This window comes from Muntiacus reevesi, chromosome 10 (genome assembly GCF_963930625.1).
Source record: "Muntiacus reevesi chromosome 10, mMunRee1.1, whole genome shotgun sequence".
NCBI classification, from domain to species: Eukaryota; Metazoa; Chordata; class Mammalia; order Artiodactyla; family Cervidae; genus Muntiacus; species Muntiacus reevesi.
Window position 1 is genome coordinate 61,687,755 of NC_089258.1, and position 24,916 is coordinate 61,712,670.

General features: G+C 35.2%; 1 protein-coding gene across 3 annotated transcripts in view; it reads right to left on the reverse strand.

Moving 5' to 3' along the window:
* MICU3 (mitochondrial calcium uptake family member 3) overlaps positions 1–24,916 on the reverse strand; it is a 79,682-nt gene that overhangs the window by 24,301 nt on the left and 30,465 nt on the right. For 2 of the 3 annotated variants that reach the window (XM_065947092.1, XM_065947091.1), the window contains exons 4-7: positions 21,619–21,697; positions 15,366–15,413; positions 12,120–12,202; positions 8,457–8,528 (exon numbers count right to left, since the gene is read on the reverse strand). In XM_065947092.1, coding sequence (XP_065803164.1) covers positions 8,457–8,528; positions 12,120–12,202; positions 15,366–15,413; positions 21,619–21,697 — 282 coding nt within the window. Of the gene's footprint in view, positions 1–5,270; positions 5,310–8,456; positions 8,529–12,119; positions 12,203–15,365; positions 15,414–21,618; positions 21,698–24,916 lie in introns of all 3 variants that reach the window. The other variant, XM_065947090.1, reaches the window with a different exon arrangement.

The following is a 24,916-nucleotide window of genomic DNA, read 5'->3' on the forward strand; positions in this document are numbered from 1 at the left end:
TGGCTGGAGGTGGGAGGGAACTGGGTGAAGGTGGTAAAAAGGTACAAACTACCAGGAATAAGATAAATAAGTCTTGGGGATGTAATTAACATACAGCCTGTAACTAGAGTTAACAATACTGTACAGTGTACTAGAAGCTGCTAAGACAATACATCTTAGTTTTCATCACAAGGAAAAAAAACTGTAACTATGTGATGGGACAGATGTCAGCTAGACTTACTGTGGTGATTATTTTGTGATAAATACATATATCAAATTATGTTATATACCATAAACTGATACCATGTTATATGTCAATTATATCTCAATAAACTGGAAAAAAAATAAGGGCAGAATAAAGAGATTTCCTGAGAGAGGGTTTTAAAAAAATTATCAGAAGATCATCACTTGAGGATACACTTTGTGAGTATAAGATTATAAGATTTAAGAAGGGGGAAATTAAAGAGGGAATTACTGAGAAAAGAATAGCAAATATATAAGTAATTTGAAACAAACATGGCTGATACATATTTTAGAAGTCTAACTTGGTGGATTAAAAAAGACAAGGGTAGATAGACGTTGTTTTAAGTACACATGTCAGGAGCAGAAAGAATGGTACTAAAGATATTTTAAACTCTATTTTTGAGAAAGAGAATAAAGATATGGTCCAATCTAAGACTTTATTATTTTAAGTATATTTACTAAAATTTCAAGAATAACTACATAAAGAAAAGAAATACAGTGAATGTCTTCTAAACTAAAAATAAATCCAGGTAATAAAAACAAAGGAGAAAAAAAACAGTATATAGAAAGGCTAAAGTAAACCCAAATAGGTTAGTCATCACAGTTAATATAAACTGAATTTCCAATTAAAAAGCCCATGTTATCCACCCAGAAAAAAGAAACTTATAAAGTACACAAGATACACTTAAAATAAGACGTATCCAAAATATAAGGAAAAAAATAGGTTGAAAATGATAAACCAAGCTTCTAGTAATGAGAAGCTAGAAAACAATGCCAATTTTCTCACTGAGAACAACTGAAAAAACTAGACAAAATATCATGTAGATGTATCTTAAAGCATCTTAAAGACAGTATCTGCCTTTTGTACTGTATTTTCAGATACAAAAGCAATGGTGGGTAAAATTTCTGAAGCCTTAGTACAATGACAGCAGTGAGACCAAAGACCAAAATCATTACATTCTTCAGACACTGTCACATTCTTCAGTTTCATATACTCACATTAAAATAAAATTCACTTAAGAATATACTTGCTAAAGAATAGAAATCATAATTTTGTTAAATTGATCTTTGAGCACACATCTTTTTAACATTCAGTGTGAAGGGAAGCAAGCATAAAGCACTTCTGCTAATGAAGTACTATGGCTGTCTGAGAAAAAACATCCAGGTTGTGATCTGTGTTGCAAGGTAAATTAGTCACTTTTTTCACGATCCTTCATTTTTACTTGAAAGAACAACTGATAAGACAAACTATGGTTATTTAGACGTTGGTATATAGCAGACATCTTTTTGGAAAATGAACCCAGTAAGCCTGTGCTTCAAGGGAAACAACTGATAGTATTTGTTGCCAAAACAATATACTGTAACAGACTGAATACAGAAGCATGTAAGAGAAACCAGCTGTCTTCTATTAAGTCAGATGTTAAAGAGATTTGAAATGACTGTAAAAATACTACTTTCCTCATTACATTTTTAAAGTTATTTTTCATAAAAACTGTTTATGATAACAAGTGAGTTTTTATTATTTTTAAATATATGAATAATTATTTTAAAATTTCTGTGTTTTAATTTCTAATATGGTAAATATAAATATATCCAAAATATGAAAAAACTTCTTTGGATTCTCAATAATCTTCAACAATGTAAAGGGGTCCTGAGACCAAAACATTTGGGCACTGTTGCTTATAGTAATAAAAATGAATGAACCAGGACCATTCATTAGATTCAATAACGTAGATGAAGCTGACAATCATGATAATGAGTCATAGAAGCAAGACACAGAACTCATATAATACGATCTCATTTAATTGAAGATCAAAAGTGGGCAAAACCAAACTATCACTTAAGATACATAAAAAGGTTGTAAAATGACAAAGCAGTGACTGACATGAAGGTCATGCTTGTGATTATCTTTTCCAGGAGAAGAAGGATTATGACTGGAGATATATGAAGGGGCTTCTTGGGGCATAGTGAAGGTAATGTTTAATTTCTTGATCTATATTATATAGTAAACTTCTATTATTTTTTGTTTCATATTTACATTCTATCAGAAGTAAATTTCCAAACTAAAATATATATTTTAAAAAAATCAAGGAAAACTTCATCATTACTAGAGGTAAAAATAGACAGTAAAAAACACAAAAAGGGAAAAGTCATATGTTAACAAAAATAAAGGTAGTATATTTGACAATTAAAATAGATTTTTAACACAAACACATTTCTAGAGATCGAGGGATAGTATTTAATCAAAGATTTAATTTGCTAAGATGATTTAAGTGATCTAAATATATTCCTATAGAGGCAATAACAAGGCTTAGAAATATATGAAATAAAACTGGAATTACAGGTAGAAAATAATAAGTCTATCATAGGAATGTGTAATTTAACACACTATTTGACCAAACAAGTGGACAAAAAATTAGTAATGATAGAGATTTAAAACCCATACTTAATATGTTTGATCATGCATATATTACATCCCTGTACCCCAAATTGGAGAATACACATTATTTTCAAACAAAGATCATTTATGAATATTGGCATTGTTTTAGTCCATAAAATGAGTTCAATGCATGTTAAAAAATTATATAATAACGGGTACATTTTTGGACTCCAATGAAATTTGGATAATAATCTTTAAAAATTTGTCAAATATAAGGCATGTCAAAGTCATGCCTTGACTTTGCATTAGTGACCTCATGTTTGCATTATTTATTCTTCTGGATGTTTTACATTTCTTTTCATTACCATAGTAAGATAATCAAGAGTTGACTATATGAGAAATATGAAAAGAATTAGGGTTGTTTGGAACAAAAAAGGCTATAATGTAACTATCTTCCAGAATAACAAAGGAGCATGTTCAATCTTACACTGTAGAAAGGGATAATCTGACAGTGTAGAGGCAAAATCTACCATAGGAATGATTAAATTTTGGAACTGGCTACTACAGACACCACAGAACCTTCATGTATAATAGTAAAATCCAGAGGTACTGCATTTTCTGAAGGAACTTATTCCTAAAGGTAGAATCTGAGGTTATAATTAGTTCCATGAACTATACTCAAATTAGATACTTTATCACTCCAGTTGATCTACAGTTCTGGAAACTAGCAGATAATTGCCAGCTAATTCATAACATTATACTATTATATTTGTATGACATATATCACTGATATTTCATATAAATGTTCAGGCTTTTTTCTAATTTAAATCAGTTTTCCTTGCTTGGTTTGATTGTTTTTCAAAATAATCATTCCTTTCTGAGCAAAAATTTCCTATTAGTTTATACAACTTGAAAAACCATGTAAACCAGTGAAGATTGGATAATAAAATGACATCATGTTACATCACTTTATATGTATTTTATATTCTTACATGGAAAAAAAGACGTTTTAAATAAAGAAATATATATATATATATAACCACAATAAAATGTAAATTACCTTCTTATTAAATAAGCAAGCATAATATAAATGAAACATGTAATTTAAATCTGCTTCTCAATATTATTCTCTTAATGTCTAAGTAACTATAATTTGTATATGTGGCTTAAACTAGAACCATATTAGTACCTATTTCCTTTTAACAATACTACTCTGAAATGTATCATTTTTAAAAAATGCTTGTCTCTTAAATGAAAATTATTTATGAGTTTAAAGGAAATATATAAATTGCCACAGTTGGAAAAATGGCTCATGCAATGACATATTAGATTAGAAAAATAAATAACAAAGTCATAATTATTATTAACATTTATTAAGCTTCACAGGGCATGTGGCATTAGAATCTCTGAGATTTCCATCTTTCAAATTCTTATATATTTTTGAAATAATTAACAGAGAAATCTTTTTAAAATTTTAAGAGAACAGTAGGCTTTATTTCATGGAAAACAGTGAATTTTGCAGAAAAATTTTAAAGTATCTTGTAAGGAATCAAAACAACTAGTCAGTCATAAGATTCCCATGGACTTGGCTTGTTTTCCAACCCATTCTAGGTCCATTCCTTGTGACTTAGCTATTTTAGGTTTATTTTATGCTGCATCAGTCTTTAGTGTATACTTGAGTCTCAAAGAGAATTAGTTTTTATAGTATGGAATTTTTATTAAATATCAATTTCAGGAGGCACACAGCTAGTCTACAGTATAGTGGAACCTTTCAGTAGGACAATACTTAGCAGGTCACTGTAAATTTGAGAGTGGTGGATTTGTATAATTCTCTCAGGTGGATTTGTATAATTTGAGGGATCTGTCTAAGTGACTTAAGGACGCCAGGGAAAATCAAATGGACTGTGCCTTTTACATTCAGAAGAGACCATGGCCTATTCTCAGTTGTGTAGCAACTGGGCTAATCCATAAGCTATGACTTTCTGGGAGAAAGAAAAGAACAAAAGCGTAGCATGAGAAGAGTACATCTGGAAGATCATTTGCAAGAACTCCCAGCTTTTTCAGGAAAAGACGAGTTTGAAGATCATAATCCTCTTTGAGAAACAACATGATACAGTGATATATTGAACATATAAAGTGCCATCTTATACAAGACTTTTGTAGAGACTAAAGGCAGTAGGCAGGCATCAAAAGTTTTAGAAAAAAAAAAATGGGGAGAAATACTGAGAACTAGCAAAAGTTTATCCATTAATATCTTTGGTTAAAATTAAGAAAAGACCGTACATCAGATGGAGAGATCTAGCTCTCAGAATACCTGTGTCCTGTAGGAGCAGAGCCTGAGAATCTGCTCCATAAACTGTACTTAACTCTTCAAACACCACTGAAAAATACAAAAGGTCAATCACTCTACCAGAGTTTTGGGTTCTTCTTCACTCACCTTCACCCTATTTTAATCTAAAGCTAAAGAGAAAAAATTGCTCTGTAAGTTTATAGTTTTCTTATAAATCCAGGAAGGAAATAAAAACTGGGGGCTTGGTTTCACATTATTATATTCAATAAATTCCTAAACAGTCTCGATAGTAGATCTGGCTTTATAAAAGAAATAGCATTGTCAAGTATAACAGGTGAGGGCTATTTACATAAAGAACATTTAAAGGGTTGTACATACACTATTAGTAGGAGAATGGTATCCATAAAGTTGAAGACGCTGACATAGAGCACAAAGGGCCAAATGAAGTGTCACATTTCAGAATGAACCCAAGTATAGCAAAAGAAAAAAAAGAAAAAGACGACAAAATAATCAATTAGGAAGGGCAAATCATTATGCTACATTCTCTATAGAGCACGCACACAGTACAAGTGGGATAAATGTTAAAGATGAGTAGCAAAGTTTTTTAAATCTCGTATAATTAAACATTAAGTGAACCTGTGCTCATTTCAACCACTTTCACTATAACTTTTTGATGGAACTATTGCTTTGAATTAAACATGGTTCTCCGAAGTACGCAGTTTTCCTGAGACATGCTTCAGCAATTCCATGTGCGATGAGGGGGCAGACCTTGATGCAGCAGCATGGCAGTGGGGATGGCATGAGACCTATGCTGGAATCCTGCTCAGCGCCTGTTAGTGCCATGGGCCCAGGCAACTTAATGAACCTCTCTGAGATGGTTTTCTCTTCTGTGCAAAGGTGTGAAGACTTACCTGAGAGAAATGCAATGAGGACTAAATGAGAGTAACATGTATAATGGAGATAGTACAGACCTTAGCACATAGTAAGTGTCCCAAGAAATATTATGCTCATTTATCTCTTCTGAAGTATAATTCATTTTGATATGTAAATATTTTAAAATTTAGTCTTGCCTAATTTTTGATTTGGGGAGGTACTATTCAGTTTAAAATATTCTACTAATTAAAAGAGAATTTCATGTTTCACAATTAGCTAATCTTTTTGAGTATTTATTATATTTCATATCCTGTTAAGTGGCTACACGGTTTAACTCATTTAACCCCCATAATCATCATATATGCTCATTACTCCTATTCTAGTACAAATGAAGAAACTGAGGCACAGAAAAATTTAAGGACCTGGTTCAAGGTCACAGAAGTAATGAATGGCAGAGCTAATAGTCAAAACTTGAAAACCTGACTCCATACAATGTCTAACATAATCTATATATTTTCACCATAAGCTAAATTTCAGTTGCTCCAAAACTCAAAAATCTCATCAGTTCAGATACACATTGTTTAAAATGTGACAGCTATTAACAATGTTACCACTAATTATTACTATTATTGTAAAACACAATAAAAAAATATTTGAAGAGAGCTGTACTGTCCTAGAGTGTTGCTTAGTTCAGAAGCTGAACTAAAGATTACTTCTGGATTGTTTTTAAGAAATAGTTCAGATAGCTAAATTCTATAAGTGAGATTCCAGGAGCATTAATTGAACTCTAAGACAAATATCTCTGGGATACCTATGGAAGTCAGTGTGTCTTTAGCAAGCATTCGTTTCCATGTAAGTAAGTGATAGAATACTTATAAGTTATTTTTATCTGTTCTTTAAAACAAGTCTCCTTCCCCATATATTTGCTAGATAATGTTTCACTGATCTACATATGTTCATATAAAATAACACAATTTAGGGTATACTGATATAATTTAGATTTCATAATTCAGATAGACTTTCCCTAAATAATCCAAGTTAATAAAGTTTTACTGTATTACTGTTATGAACTTATTTGCATTATATCATCAGTATTAAATTTACTTCACCTGGGATGCAATGAAGCTTTTGTGCTGACATGGTAGCTTTTCCCAATGTGGGTTGTCTGCTATTATTATTCCCTTTCCTCTCTCCCTTTGTTAATCACTTAGGTATTTTAGTAAAGGTTACTGATTAGAATAGGATTGTTACTTTACTGGAAGATCCATAAGTCTTTTCTGGAATTAGTATAAATAAACAAACAATTAAGTCTGTATCCACTGAAACACTATCTACTTTATCACTGAGGTATACCAAAAGATTCATTAACAGAATTCAACCTCCTAAATGATATTTTATCAACAACTTGCCTATCCAGTCAATCACTGGCAATCCATCAAAGTTAAAATAATTGTTTACTCTTTTAGTATATTATCAATAGAGAGTGTCTCTACAAGTGTCTTCTATAATTTAGTTTATCGGGGAGGTTAAAAAAATACTGATAAATATACCATAGTCAAATATTCTGAGAAATAATAAACATTCATAATCCTGATAATCTGCTTTTATTAATATAAATACATACTTTGTAAATCTACTGGGATGAAAATGACACTCATCTGCTACAGATAACCCATGTTTAAAAAAACCTAATATATATGCTTGTAACAGTGAGAAAAATAAAAAGTGTTGCAACTCTTTGAAGTTAATTATTTGAATTCCAGATAAACAAATTAAACTATTTCACAGGGCCACTAATTTGCAAATGAAACAATTATCATTTACATACTAACAAAATTCACCATGTTTCTGCTATCTAAGTACCAGAGGAAGAAATATGATACAGTGGGTAAAAGTATAGGTTTTGGAGCTGGCCAGCCATGGGTTCAAATCTTGGCTTTGCCATTTAATAGTTATGGAATTTTGGACAAGATACTAACCTTTCCAAGTGTCAGTTTTCTCATCTATAACTATAGATAATAAGGGAACTGTTTGGTAGATTAAAAGAGAAAATGTATGCAAAGCATCTAATATAATGCCTCATACTAAAGTCTTAGTACCTGTCTGTTATTTTTATTAAGTGAACCTGAGATGTTGTCAGGATGAAATATTTACTTGGGACAAGCAAAAAGAAAACTAGAAGGAAAATGGAGGGAAATGTTGCTTAACTCTACCTTCAAAATAAAATGAAACAATACTCTTCCCAGAAGAAGAATCTATAATACGTATTTCTATGAATGCAAAGAAACATATTATTTCCTTGTTTTTGCTTCAACATTCATATTATTATAGTACCACTAAATTTACTCACATGTATAATTAAATCTTTGCAATTCACCTTTAAATTTTTACATGCATAATGATCTGTATTAACCTATTATATGATATACCCTTCAAATCTCATGGATAACAACAATATGGATGAAAATGATTTAATGAATATGGTTATGGATACAGATGTTTAATATCAATACTTGATATAAATATTGATATCAAAGCATATAAATACTGAAGTTTTTCTACATAAGAACTTTAGAAAGTTTTCAAGAAACAGACAGATCCAAAGTTAAGGCTTTAATTACTATGCCTCAACATGAATAAAACAATTCTTACCTAGAAAACCCACCTGAAACCATTATAAATTATTCTTACCAGCATTGCACGCTTTTCTTCATCTCCTTTAGTTTCTCTCTTTTCATTTTTTTTCCTGAATATTTCCTGAAGCTGAAAAGAAAACCAATCAAAAATCAAACACCTGATAAGGGTTTCTGGGAACCTATCTAACACCCCATGCTAGATAAATTCTAAGAACAAAGAAAATAATGAGCTTCATTATACCAGGAACATTAAAACTAGTATGAATACATTTTCTGATACCAGTTTTTTCCCTAAGAAAAAGGAAATAGAGCCTTTGGTCCCATATAGTTTTACTTTATGATAGTATCTCCTATAGTTTAACTTTATTGCTAAGACACAAAGACATGGAGCCTGTGGCATATACATAAAACGAGATGAAGCCTACTGAGGAATCAAGGACACTGGACCAGAAGTCAGGGGTCTAGGCTTGAGCCCATCTTCTGTCATAAACCAATTTTATGGATGGGGACAGGTCCTCACTGGGCTTCAATTTGCTCATACATGAAATGAAGATGGACTGAATGACCTCTAAGGTCTCTTTCAGGTAATGGTAGGAACATGGGCTCTGCATGTCTAACCTTTTGAGCAAGTTATTCCAATCATTTAAGGCCTGTTTTCCATATGGGGAATATGAGTAATTTCTTACCTTAGGGCAATATTTTTTTTCTCTAGCTTTACTGAGATATAATTGATAGGTCTTATAAAAATAATGTTGTGCAGAGTAAACATTACAAGCAATTACTCAGTACATTGCCTGTCACACAGTAACTTCTCAAGAAATGTTAGCTACTATTACACATGGGCTTCCCAGGTAGCTCAGTGGTAAAGAACCTGCCTGCCAATGCAGGAGACCCAGGAGACATGGGTTCAATCCCTGGGTTGGGAAGATCCCCTAGAGGAGGACGTGGCAACCCATTCCAGTATTCCTGCCTGGGAAATTTCATGAACAGAGCCTGGTGGGCTACAGTTCATGGGGTCACAAAAGAGTCAGACACAGCAACTGAGCACACATACCCTATTATACATGGCATTATTTCCTGTTTAAAATCCTCTTTTACACATGGAAGCTTAATCCTATCTTTATCTCAGTTTTCTGGTGAGGTCACTATTCTTGTCTGTGTAATTTGAACAGCTATCTCAATTCTTTTACTTCGCTTAGTATGGCTAGAGCTGAAATCCAAAATGTATTCCAAGATATATAATAACAATTTAAAAATACAGTACAAACTGTAAATTATTTTATTAACACATATATTCCATACTTTATCTTAGTGAAAAAGTTTTTCTCTTTAGCAAGCATTATTAATATTCACTTTATAAACAGGCAGGAGGATCATAGATTTTACAAATCTATTTTACAAATCTACAAATAACTCTGCCCAACTCCACCTCTGCTTTTAGGAAGTCTTAGCTGTTTATGTGCATGCGTGCTAAGTCACTTCAGTCGTGTGTGACTCTGTCCGATGCTATGGACTGCAACCTGCCAGACTCCTATGTCCATTGGATTCTACAGGCAAGAATACTGGAGTGGGTTGCCATTTCCTCCTCCAGGGGATCTCCCCAACCCAGAGATTGAACCCGAGTCTCTTACATCTCCTGCACTGGCAGGCAGGTTCTTTACCACTAGCACCACCTTGGAAGCCCTTAGCCATTTACAAACAACAACAAACAATAAAACGTTAGTATGGCCACTGCAGAGTAGACCACTGCTTTAAAGGAAGAGCAACTTTTATAAGAGTGTAGAGTGGAAACAAATTGAAGTTTTACAAGAATGTTTTACCTCCCACCTCCACAAACAGACAAGAGTCCCAAAGACATCTACACAAGCGGCTTCCGAGGCACTGAGTTCCAAAAGGTAACCTTTAAGACTGTGGGGTGGAACTTAGCGGCTTCCGAGGCACTGAGTTCCAAAAGGTAACCTTTAAGACTGTGGGGTGGAACTTGGCCCTGTTGCCATAGAAAGTCTGTTGAATACTGTTTCGATTATAAGGCCCATTCTGAAAGTCCTAAAGTACAGCTGTACACTATCATGACAGAGCTCCAGTGAACTAAGTCTGCCCATCTTAGGATGTTAGCAACATCCCTCTCTCCACTGCAAGGAAACTCCCCACCTCCCCACCATCACAAGCAGCACTGCAGTGAGGGACCCTTTGTGGGTCCAGCTCCCCAGACTTGCTCAGGGGCTATACTCGGCCAAGGGCTCCGTGGAAGCCTTTTGACAGATCCCAGTAATTAGTTCCCTGCTTCCTTTTGAGCAGCTGCTAATTTGTTCTGGTGAGGATTTCCCTCTCGCCTCTTTCCTACCATGGAAAAGAACGGTTTCATAATTTCCCTTCTGTGCTCCAGCCTCTGAAGAAAACAGTAAGCTATCTAAGAGGCTTTCCAAGGGATTTGTATTAGCTTGTTACAAAGGAAAAACAGAAAATGAAATGGCTATTTATGCTATTTTCCTCTTCTCTTTTTGCTAAGCAAGTAGAGGTAAATATTGAGTTGCACATAAAGGCTAAAGGAAGACCCTGTTACTGGGAGGAGTAAACTGATGTTAATCTCTGTTTTGGAGAAAATCAGAAAAGGCATTTTGCCACAGACATAGATACAGGATACATGGGTAAAAAGAGAAAAATTCTGGAAGGAGAGGGTGGTTAAGATGAGTGAGTAGCTGATGATGCTGCCAGACCAGCACCAACATGGGACCAGGCAGTTAAGAAAGACTGGAAGACAAATACCAAGAACATGCTTATCAGCCCTTGGTCAAAGACAAGGGAAGGCAATGGGAGAATGGGCTAAGACTGGAATACAAGGCAGCAACGAATGGAAGAGAAAAAAAATAATGTAAATCTTTAAAAGAGAAGGAAGGGACGTTTCATGGCAAAGAGCTGCCTGTGGCTGGGTGGCTGATATGACAGGGTCTGGGCGTGTACAACAGCCCAGGCTTGCCTGTCACTCACTCTGTGGAAAATATACATTTCAAACCTCCAGAATATGAGTAAACAATTATAATCATCTTCATGTGTGTGTGCTCAGTCACTCAGTCATGCCTGACTCTCTTGAGACCCCATGGACTGTAACCCACCAGGTTCCTCTGTCCATGAGATTTTTCAGGCAAGAATACCACAGTGAGTTGCCATTTCCTTCTCCGGGGGGTTCTTCCCACCCAGAGATCAAACCTGTGTCTCCTGCATTGGCAGATGGATTCTTTATTACTGAGCCACCTCAGAAGCCCTATCATCATCTTTATACACTGAATAAATTTATATTTTTATAGTGTAAAAATAATTCAAAATAAAGTACATGAGTATAATACACTTCATTAAAGTAAAAGCACAATACTTTTACTCTTTTTTCAACAATGTGCTGTGCTTAGTCACTCAGTCGTGTCTGACTCTTTGCGACCCCATGGGCTGTAGCCTGCCAGGCTCCTCTGTCCATGGGGATTCTCTAGGCAAGAATACTAGAGTGGGTTGCCATGCCCTCCTGCAGGGGATCTTCCCAACCCAGGGATCAGACCCAAGTCTCTGGCATTACAGGTGGATTCTTTACTGTTTGGGCCACCAGGGAAGCCATTTTTCTACAACAATTCTACAACAATTTCTACAACAATTCTAAGTAATGCAAAAACATAAAAAATATAAGTAAGCAATATATGTATAGATAAAATGTAACCAATAATATACATACCACCAAAAACTCCTTTTTATCCACCATCTCATTGCCATCTGTGTCAAACATGTTGAAAGCTATTCTAAAACCTGCATGTGGCTCTGCCAGACAAAAACAGGAAAGTATTTGTGAAATGGAAAAATGTTTTCAAAGTTCAAAATCCACATTAGTTGTAAACAATTCATATTCTGTGCAGAAATACTTTAACCAAGAAATTAAAAGCAACATGTTACTATTAGTTAAATATAATAAAAACTATAGGTAAGTATATATACTTCTGCTTCATATATTAGCACACTTAGTAACACAGTTGATAATATACTTGAAATTTACTTGTGTGAATCTTGCTGCATATCATTGACAGTAAAATCTGATTACCTTCCTTCCAAAAATAACTATTTCTTTCTTATCCAAAGTCTGTCAGTTTGTTTGAAAGGAAAATATCATCTCAGTATATTTGAAATATTATTAATATGTCAGCTAGTTAGAGCAGAAGAAAAAAAAAATACAACACAATGGACCAGCCTAAAATCCTGGGGAAATTATAACTGAAAAAACCTACAAAGAAAAAAAAAAGTCAGGTATGAGAGATTACATACTTGGGGTTGAACTTCCAGAGGCTTCAAATACAGAAACATAAAATAAAAAGGACTTGAATAATTAATTCCTTATTTCCCCCCAATATAAGGAAAAACTGCTTTTCTGAGAAAGACTTTCATACACTATGAATTGCTGTAGTTGTATGAAACTTTAAGATTCAATACCTCTTCTCTTTTCACTTCTAAAGCAGAAAGAAGAATGCTTGGACAGAAGAAAACTTGAACACATCCTTCAAAGCGGATCTCAGTGTACATGCTTTTTTCAAAACATTTGACCTCTTTTGAGATGACTGGCAAAAAGTTTAAAAAGGGGCCTCCCACAGGTACACTTGCCACTACGTGTTTTGAAATTGTGAACCCAGCAAAAGCGAAGTACATAGACTTTCTTTCTTAACCAGTAATAGCTGTCTCTGAAAATCATGGAAATGAAAGCCTTTTATGCAAGTTCATGTTTTGCATGTATGTATTTTAGGAATCTAGACTAACTTTCATTCTTTCATTCTCACTCACTTGAGGAAGAAATAAAAAGTTACACCATCTCTGATGAACAAGTCTTAAGCTTTAAAAAGATCTTGAAGATACATACAGAAAGAAGTCCTCACAAGTACTGTCCGGAAGGGAAAACAAAGTCAAAGTAATAAAGGGGGGAACTATGGACAGCTAACATGGATTACCTAGCTCACTTCCTGTGCTCTTAGTGGTTCAGTCGTGCCCCACTCTTTTCGACCCCGTGGACTATAACCCGCCAGGCTCCTCTGCCCATGGGGATTCTCCAGGCAAGAATGCGGGAGTGGGTTGCCATGCCCTCACACAGGGGATCTTCCTGACCCAGGAATTGAACTGGGGTCTCCTGCATTGCAAGCTGACTCTTTACCCACTGAGCTACCAGGAAGTCCCAAACAACACTCATAATTACAGAAAAGTTAGGATCTTTGAGTGCTGTGACTCTTCATTTGGAATTCAGAACTCATCTTAGAAAAAAAGTTTAAATTGAAAAATTATAATTAAATAACACCCATAATGTTTTTTGGTTTGTTTTTTTTTTTTTTTTTGTGAAGAGTCACAGCACTCAAATATCCTAACTTTTCTGTAGCAAGCAAAAATCACTATATGGGATTTTTTCTAACATGCTAAAACCAATCCTGTCGAAACTCAACATGTCGTTTTCCTCACCAGTTTTGTTTTACTTGTACCTACCACTCTGCTGGTTCAGAGATTTACAGCTTCTAATTTTGCATCCAAAGTTGTTCTAGCTAACTAGATTACTTTTGAACAAGTCTCTGAGACACTCCTTGGCACCTACTCCCCTAATTTCCATGGTGGCATTCATCCTTGACCAGACTCGAACCATCAGAAAGGCTTTCCAGTCTGGAACGTCCTCAGGCAGTACTATTACTAACTGCACAATACTTAACTTTTCTTCAGTCATTTTAAATGATTTTGAGCCAGAAGAAAAAAAGTAAGGGTAAAAAAAAAGGCAGTGACTTTTGAAACACATGTGTGCGCACACGTACACACACATTTCCCAAACTTTCTGTGTGACAGAACTCCAACATAACATCATCCATCACTAAATTCAGAATAAAACAGTGGCTGTGTTATCTTCCAATCGTAGAAGTACAGGAATTTTAAGACTGGTTTCTAATGATGCAGTTTTATTGATGTTCTTTTTTCCCATAAATATCCATAAACATCTCCACAAATGTCCATAATTGGAAATCCCACTAGTCACTTTCTTGCATTCATTTGCCAGTTATTTTTTGAGAGGCTACCATGCGCCTGACACTGTTCTTGATACAGAAATGAACAAAAAAGATAAAATCTCTGCTACTGTGGACCCACACAGACAAAAACATGTAAACCAATAAATAAATACTTTCAAATAGTTTCCATGCTATGAAGAAAATACAACACTGGACAGGGAGAAAAAGGGAGAGATGGAAGAGGGAGTTATATTAAGGAGGGTGGTTAAGTAGGGCTTCCCTAAGCTTTCATGTTTCAAAGAAAACCTGAATTATTTTTATTATCTGGAGAATCTTGAGGAAGAGCATTGACGGTAGAAGGAACAGAAAGTATAAATGAGACTTCAGGGATTTAAAATGTCAGATAAATGGTTGGAGCACAGTGAACTACAGGGTGTAAGTTCCCCATTAAATGCAATGACATTTAACTGAACAATTTAGTAAACTCTTCATATATTTCAAAAGAATTGCTGTATATGAAAAGAAGAGAATAATGAAGCTGTTGGAGGATGTATGATGTGTCTCCTGATAGACTCAGTAGTTAAAAGACACATTCTTTCACATTAGTCTTGCAGAAAATGTGATTTGAATGAGTGTAGCAGAAAATTTACAAATTATTACCTGTCCTTACCTTTAGGCTCCCACATAGGTTAAACCACAAGGATTGATGTAGGATATTAAATTCTTAATTTATGAGCATTTTATTACTATACCATAAGCCGTAATCATATTTATGGTTTTGACACTTGATAGTACTATGCTTAGCATTTTCCACTGGCATTTAGATATGAATTTTGCAAGGCAGCATGGATAGAACTAAACTGATTTTCAAAGTAAGAGAATCTAAAAAAAGATTTATTTCCCAAGGTTATGCTTGAGAAAAGAAAACTGCATCCAGAAATAGATTTAAGGAGTACACTTACTTGTTAAAATACATAAAAGAAAAAGATACTCTGTGTAAGAAATCACACCTAGAAGAAAAATAGTATTAGTTATGCTATATATAAAATATTTCTTTCATATTTATCAAGTAAAATATTATTCTTATAATATCAGTAAGTAATATTACCAAAAAATTCAGACTTTAAAGATGCTAAATATTGTTTTAAATGAGACCAAACTATTAGCATAAGATCAGAGCAAAAGAAGAAATAAATTTTACTTTGTTTCATATGCCCTCTTAGAAACAAAATTCACATTAATGCTTCCAGATATACTGACACAAAAGCAAAATTAATAATGTTTATATATAGCTCTAAGTTTTAAATGTGTTGCTAGAGCTTTCAATATATGAAGCTAATTAAAGATGAGAAGGTTGAAAATGGTTAACTCTGTGAAGTGCTTAACGACTTCTTAGAAATCCTGAATAAAACATTTAGATATTCTTGCTTAGAGATTTGACTGCTGTATTGCATTCAAAAAATACAACTCTATAGTTACTACTTTTCTGCCTTTAAGTTATCATTCATTTTTCTTGACACACTTCATGCTTCTAATAAGTCTAAGAAATTTTAATTTTAATTAAATGGCTTACACTTTCTGCATATTGCATCCTGAGTTCTCTGTAATCTCATAATAAACTTTAAAAGGAGTTTGTTTAAAGTAAAGAAAAATATATATTCTGTTACTCAAATTCTTGCTTTTGAATGATAACACCCAAAACTAGAATTAATGCCTTAATTGATTTTCCAAGCAGATCCTGAGAATATTAAAATCAGGAATAAGCCAATAATACTTATCCAGATACTAGACAGTCCTCATGTTTGGTAAAACAGTATAAAAATTCTTAAATGATCAGATCGTGAACCTTAAAACTCCACTTTACCTGATGTTCTTTGAGGCTATCCTCTTTGTTACAGAACAAAGAGAAGAGGAGGCACTGTCAGGCAGTCTGTCAGAAGAGCTAGGAGGCCTGAAAGCATTCCCGTCTTTTGTTTATACTAGAATATTGTGACCTATGGACATAGTTCTGGTTGATTGCCATGAATGTTATGGGAGAAAGATTCTGGAATGGTCAATGTGTATAAAGATACAATACCTAGATTCCATAGGGATCCCTCAAAAAAAAAGAAAAAAAAAAAAGAATTGGAAGTGGGCTCTGTATCTCCACAATCCAGTCTCACTGACTGTTGTTCCAACTGATGTGGTGAATACACAAGAGATGCCGGTTAGTGAAAAGAAGTTTAATATCTGCTGTACATCTTTTACTTGGTAATCAACTCAAGAGTCCCCTCAGTAAAGGATTACTTAACAGTAGGTGTCCTGATCATGAGTACTGCAGTAGACACTTGGAAATACAGAGTTTTTGGGGTGTTTTGAGTTTTTGGTTCTTGAGGTGGTGTCATCCACAGCAGAGAAAAACAAAGTGAAAGCTCATGATAAAATTTAATAAAAATGGTCAAGGAGAAGAGAAAATACTACTAAACATGACCTGCAGATTCATAATGATTTTAATTACAAAAATGGAGAATCATTAGACTAACCTTTCAATTTGTTTTAAGGTCACCCAGAGTCAAAAATAAAATAACAGTAAATGCTAAGCATATAGTAAACTTGTGATCTTTAGAAAAACAGGATAAGAAAGATGCCAACTAGGTTTCTTTTGAAAGTCAATTTAAAAAAATTCTAAGGGAAGTTCCTTTAAAAGCACCACACTGTTTAGTTCCTATATCCTGAACATTACAGCTGCCTATTATAACTAAGTCTGTGTAAGTCATATTTTCATAAATGTTACATACCAATTAAATTTTTGTAAAACTGTCTAACATTTTCTTGCTGGGTTGTATTTTAAGCTGATAGAATTCTTTTGTAAGTTAGTCTTCAACAGTTCTAAAAAATTAGCTTTAAGATTCCTCTTCCACCTAATCTCTTTATTAAAAAACAACTCTCTACTTAACCTACCCAGTGGTTCTAAAACTTGGGTACATGGATTACCTTGATAGTCCCATCACTATGACATAGATCTGCACTGTTCTACAGGGTAGCCACTGACCACATAGGGCTGCTTAAATTTAGAAATAATTAAAAGTAAATAAAATTAAAAACTCAATTCCTCAGGTACAGTAGCCCCATTTCAGGTTCTTCATAGCCACAAGTGACTCCAGGCTATGGACACTAGGGATATGGACATTCCGGTCACTGTAGACAGTTCTATTCAATAGCATTGAATACATCATCTTCCCTGAGAAAAATATACAAATCTGCATACAATTTAAGAAAGATTCAGTTCAGTTCAGTCACTCAGTCGTGTCCGACTCTTTGCGACCCCATGAATGGCAGCACGCCAGGCCTCCCTGTCCATCACCAACTCCCGGAGTTTACTCAAACTCATGCCCATCGAGTCGGTAATGCCATCCAGCCATCTCATCGTCTGTCGTCCCCTTCTCCTCCTGCCCCCAATCCCTCCCAGTATCAGGGTCTTTTCCAATGAGTCAACTCTTCGCATGAGGTGGCCAAAGTTTTGGAGTTTCAGCTTCAGCATCAGTCCTTCCAATGAACACCCAGGGCTGATCTCCTTTAGGATGGACTGGTTGGATCTCCTTGCAGTTCAAGGGACTCTCAAGAGTCTTCTCCAACACCATAGTTCAAAACCATCAATTTTTTGGCACTCAGCTCTCCTCACAGTCCAACTCTCTCATCCATACATGACCACTGGAAAAACCATAGCCTTGACCAGATGGACCTTTGTTGGCAAAGTAATGTCTCTGCTTTTTAATATGCTATCTAGGTTGGTCATAACTTTCCTTTCAAGGAGTAAGCGGCTTTTAATTTCATGGCTGCAGTCACTACCTGCAGTGATTTTGGAGCCCCAAAAAATAAAGTCTGACACTGTTTCCACTGTCTCCCCATCTATTTCCCATGAAGTGATGGGACCGGATGATATGATCTTAGTTTTCTGAATGTTGAGCTTTAAGCCAACTTTTTCACTCTCCTCTTTCACTTTCATCAAGAGGCTTTTTAGTTCCTCTTCACTTTCTGCCATAAGGGCGGTGTCATCTGCATATCTGAGGTTATTGATATTTCTCCCAGCAATCTTGATTCCAGCTTGTGCTTCTTCCAGCCCAGCGTTTCTCATGATGTACTCTGCATATAAGTTAAATAAGCAGGGTGACAATATACAGCCTTGACGTACTCCTTTTCCTATTTGGAACCAATCTGTCGTTCCATGTCCAGTTCTAACTGTTGCTTCCTGACCTGCATACAGATTTCTCAAGAGGCAGGTCAGGTGGTCTGGTATGCCCATCTCTTTCAGAATTTTCCACAGTTTATTGCGATCCACATAGTTGAAGGCTTTGGCATAGTCAATAAAGCAGAAATAGATGTTTTTCTGGAACTCTCTTGCTTTTCCGATAATCCAGCGGATGTTGGCAGTTTGATCTCTGGTTCCTCTGCCTTTTCTAAAACCAGCTTGAACATCATGGTTCACGTATTGCTGAAGCCTGGCTTGGAGAATTTTGAGCATTCCTTTACTAGCGTGTGAGATGAGTGCAATTGTGCAGTAGTTTGAGCATTCTTTGGCATTGCCTTTCTTAGGGATTGGAATGAAAACTGACCTTTTCCAGTCCTGTGGCCACTGCTGAGTTTTTTCCAAATTTGCTGACATATTGAGTGCAGCACTTTCACAGCATCATCTTTCAGGATTTGAAATAGCTCAACTGGAATTCCATCACGTCCACTAGCTCTGTTTGTAGTGATGCTTCCTAAGGCCCATTTGACTTCATAGTTCAGGATGTCTGGCTCTAGATGAGTGATCACACCATTGTGCTTATCTGGGTCGTGAAGATCTTTTTTGTACAGTTCTTCTGTGTATTCTTGCCACCTCTTCTTAATATCTTCTGCTTCTGTTAGGTCCATACCATTTCTGTTCTTTATCAAACCCATCTTTGCCTGAAATGTTCCCTTGGTATCTGTAATTTTCTTGAAGAGATCTCTAGTTTTTCCCATTCTGTTGTTTTCCTCTATTTCTTTGCATTGATCGCTGAGGAAGGGATTCTCCTGCTGGCTATTCTTTGGAACACTGCATTCAAATGGGAATATCTTTCCTTTTCTCCTTTGTTTTTCGCTTCTCTTCTTTTCACAGCTATTTGTAAGGCCTTCTTAGACAACCATTTTGCCTTTTTGCATTTCTTTTCCATGGGGATGGTCTTGATCCCTGTCTCCTGTACAATGTCACGAACCTCCATCCATAGTTCATCAGGCTCTCTATCAGATCTAGTCCCTTAAATCTATTTCTCACTTCCACTGTATAGTCATAAGGGATTTGATTTAGGTCATACCTGAATGGTCTAGTGGTTTCCCTACTTTCTTCAGTTTAAGTCTGAATTTGGCAATAAGGAGATCATGATTTGAGCCACAGTCAGCTCCCGGTCTTGTTTTTGCTGACTGTATAGAGCTTCTCCATCTTTGGCTGCAAAGAATATAGTCAATCTGATTTCAGTGTCAACCATCTGGTGATGTTCATGTGTAGAGTCTTCTCTTGTGGTGCTGGAAGAGGGTGTTTGCTGTGACCAGTGCGTTCTCTTGGCAAAACTCTATTAGCCTTTGCCCTGCTTCATTCCGTACTCCAACGCCAAATTTGCCTGTTACTCCAGGTGTATTCTTGACTTCCTACTTTTGCATTCCAGTCCCCTGTAATGAAAAGGACATCTGTTTTGGGTGTTAGTTCTAAAAGGTCTTGTATGTCTTCATAGAACCGTTCAACTTCAGCTCCTTCAGCATTACTGATTGGGGCATAGGCCTGGATTACCGTGATACTGAATGGTTTGCCTTGGAAAAGAAGAGAGCATTCTGTCGTTTTTGAGATTGCATTCAAGACTGCATTTTGGACTCTTTTGTTGACCATGATGGCTACTCTATTTCTTCTAAGGGATTCCAGCCCACAGTAGTAGATATATGGTCATCTGAATTAAATTCACCCATTCCAGTCCATTTTAGTTCGCTGATTCCTAGATTATGACTTGCCTAAACCTATAGCTTCCAAATTTAAGCCTCCCTTTAACTAAAAAGAATTTCCTTCTTCCATCCATTGATCTTTCTTAGATTATATTTGATCCAATTTTATTTTCTCATGAGAGGTATTAAGGAAATACTTTTTACATTCACCAATTTACCCCATTCTTCTGAGCTTTGAACTTTCTTGATCCTATCATTCCACTCTAAAATTTGAATGGCAATCTTAACACAACTTCCAGAAAAAAATTTCTAAGAACTTTAGATATCATAGCCCAGACTTCACAAAGATATATAAACCCTAGTTATGAAAAGCCTACAATTAAAGAAAGGTGTCTCCTCCATCCAGAGTCCATGAGATCTAGTTATAAGCAATTTGAAGTTCTAATTCTACTTAGATAAACATATATGAATTATAACTATTCTTTTAAAGTATTTATCTTCATGTTAAATATATTATTTTCAAACCAATATTGGTTAAAAGTGATAAAAAAGAAAAAGGTAAGTTTATACAATTGCTTTATATTTTTATTTTGTATATTCTTATATTTGAATATAAAAATATGTATTTCTAAGAAACATTCCTTTCTAAGATGAAAGAGATTACATTGATCAGTTTCTACTATAAATATTTATAAAAAGTTCACTGTAAAAGAAAATTGCAGTAACAGCTATATAATTTGACTGCAAGGATATACATGAATTAACGAGTTAAGATATATATAGATGTGGGTAATACAGCAAGTTGAAACAACTGGATTTTGCTGTGAGTTTTGTCTTAAAAAAATGCTCAAATTATACAGCCAAAAGATATATCCAATAAGCTTTTCATACTGATTAAATTTAAGAAAATCTGGAAGTAAATGGAAAGAAGAAAAAATAGATATTTGGAAATCAGTATTTCTGAAAAATGCTTTCATTAGGTAAATATAATGTATACTTCTCAATATGGTTAAAAAGGTTTTTTTTAAACTGTCAAAGTTCACTTTGTTGGAAGATATGAATAATGTATCATAAATAAAGTAACATAAAAACCACCCTTAACCTCACTACCAAGAAACATTCATTATTAACATTTTGGTGGTTTTCTTTTTAGTTTTTTTCTCTCTGTACACAGACACATATATAACTGCAAAATTATTTAAGCATGAGGAAAATGTGCATGTATAAATAGTATAAACAATACAGTGTCAGTATTAAAATACATAAATACTAAAGTTAACTTACCTTTTTCTTTAAGATTTCGAAATAGCTTTGATGATCCTTTCCAAACTGGTGGTGTTTCTGATAGCATTTGATTTAATTCCTGTTACATAAAGTATCATTATACTGATTAACAGGTAAGCCACTTATTTATAAAATAGTCCAAAACTATTTAAATGCCTATGCAAAAAAAATTTTCTGCTTAGAAGACCTCAGATAATGGGTGTATTTATACTACTTTCTCTGTGGTCCATTCAACAGTAAAACCCAATATTTGACCAAAAGTGCAAAAGTAAAAATGAGTGATAAAGATGCTACATTAAATTCAATTAGAGCTACCAAAATTTTCAGATAAATGTATTAATTGGAGATATATAGGGCTTCCTAGGTGGCGCCAGTGGTAATGAATCCACCTGCCAATGCAGGAGATGTAAAAGATGCAGGTTTGATTGCTGGGTAGGGAAGTTGCCCTGGAGTAGGGAATGGCAATGCACTTCTTGCCTGGAAAATCCCATGGACAGAGGAGCCTGGCTGGCTACAGTCCATGGGGTTGCAAAGAGTTGGACACGACTGAGCACCAGCACCACCACATATACATATTATATGTGTGTATATATGATAATCTAATTAAGATAAAACAGTGAATTTAAGTTCTGGGGCCAGTTAGAAAAGGATGGTTCCATGGAAGCCATAAGAAATGGTGTACGCCTAATGCAGGTCAGATAGGATCAGCAGGTTTCACATACTGTCTTTTCTGTAGCCCATTTGGATTTAGGCAATTCTGGGGTTGATGAAGCAACTGGGCAACAGATTATACTGGGAAAGAATGAAGAGTATTTTATAGTGACTTAAAGAATGACATCAGATGAAGTGGGAAAACAGGCTATTGAGTTATTACGGTCACTGTTGCAATTTTTTCCTAATTTTAACCTAAATATTCAGTAAAGAATACACACTCCAATAGCTGATTAGTCAGTTTTGTTTTTTTTTTTAAACCAAGCAGAAGTGGGACTATTTTGGAACATTTAAACATTTGACTCATTGCTCAGATACCAAAACAATCTTGTATTTGTTGTGCTTACTTGTGTTAAGAGCAACTAAGTGAAAATTATAAATAGGTTAATTGTGAAAAATTATTAAAGGATTTGGTGAGATAACTTGAAATAATTTGAAATTAAAAAAAAAATTAGTCTGCTAAGTAACACACTGAAAAAAAACAAACAACACTAGGAAGTGCTTCTTTTCCAGATCTGATTTTTGCTACTCAAAAGTGTGGTTCCCTAAAGGCCCTGGCATCATTACCTTGCCAGACAGCTTGTTAGAAATGCACAATCTCAGATCCCATCCCAGACCTACCGAACAAGAATCTACTTTTAACAAGATCTATGAATGACTTTTATGCACACTCAAGTTTGAGAAGTACTTTAGATCAATCCTTTCCGATGTGTGTGCTAAGTCACTTCAGTCATGTCCAATTCTTTGTGACCCTGTGCACCATAGCCCATGTATATCAAAATGCTGTCCATGGGATTCTCAGGCAAGAATACGGGAGTGGGTTGCTGTGCCCTCCTCCAAGGGATCTTCCCCCCTTTCCCGACGTAGTTGTACCTTAAAAAGCCCTGTGACATTTATAAACCATCTTTTTCATTACAGAGCTGAGTTAGCAGACAAATAGGCAATCTCTGGGATGCCAAAAGCAGGAGAGGTATTTTTAGGGGATTTGCAGAGGCCCTGAAGTCCATCTGTGAGCCCTTGCTCTCACTTCCTTCATACTGTTATTCCGCATGGCAGGTGACAGATGCCACCAGAGCTGAGCACTGCTGACTAGGACAGGAGTGGCACGGAGGTCAGGATTCACAATGACTAATGATGTTTAATGTTTAAGCAACAGTCAATTCATAAAGATTTCTGTTAAAACAGGAGATTAAAAAGTATTTTGAGTACACTTTTTACACTTTCATTTATACTGTCTCTATTATATTGATATTACCTCTCTTTCTCCCTTTTAACTCTTTTCATGTATTAAACTCCATTTCTTCTACTCAGCAAAAATTTAAGACCAAAAATTCAGAGCCACCTTCTATTTGAGTTCCCTCTATGTGCGTAGCATTGGGCTAATACACACTTCGTTTAATTCTAAAAATTAATTCTCATTATGCATATATTACTGAGTCTTAAAGAAGATAAGTAACTCACTCAGGATCACACAATTAGTCAATGACTGGCCAGATCCTTACTCACTCTAAGCAGTTTATTTTTGTAATAATTTAGTTCTGTCTGGTCTAGATCATCCAACTGACACACGGATCTTTCATGTCAATTTTAGGGACTTTTAAATTTTATTAAAATTTGTATTTCCACTCAGGCTCAGACTCTCTCTCCCCACTCCCAGTGCCTATCTTAGTCTCTTAAAGGCAGTAGTATTGAAGACAGAGAATTTGATTGGCTTTTGTCCCTGGTTTCTGGGGGCTCCACATCCTTAGACCACACCAAAGTTTATGCCAAGAAGAATCAGGATGGGGGCTGACTTTCAAAAAAAACCTTGTGACTCAAGGGTTGGGGGTGTGAGCTAGCCTGACCTTTGGGGAGGGGGCAGGGGAGAAGGAACAGAGATCGAATTCATTTGTGTGGTCAGTGATTTGATCAATCACAGCTATGCAATGAAACTCCCAATAAAAACTCTGGACACCAAGCTCAGCAGAGCTTTCAGGTTTGTAATCACATGGATCTTCCCAGGATGGGGCCATACCCTGATCCCTCAGGGAGAGGGCACAGAAGCTGTGTTCACAACCCTTCTATACCTTGCTGCATGTGTCTCTCTATTTGGCTGGCCTTGATTTGTTCCCTTATAATGATAATTATAAATTGGAAATCTAAGTGTAGAATGTTTCTGAGTTCTATGAGCCTGTCTAACAAATTATTAAATTTGAGGGAAGTTGTGGGAACTATCTGAATTTGTAGCCACTTGGTCAGAAGTGTGGGTGGTCTGGGATCCCTTGAAATGCAGCTGGCATCTGAAATGAGGGCAGTCTTTTGGGGGATTGGGTCCTTAAAATCTGTGGGGTCTGATGCTAACTCTGGATGGTCAGTATCAGAATGAAATTGCAGTACTGCAAGTAGGGACTAAATAAATATTTGCTGGATTGAATTCATTTACCTAGAATTATAGATGCCTTTTAAAGGATTTATACAATTTTCCTGAGTACAATTTTTTAAAGTAAATACTTAATATATATGTTATCGGAAAATTAGGAAGTGCAAAAAATAAAAACAGATTGTGACCCAGTGATTAACCACAATTAAAATTTTTATTTAATCTCAT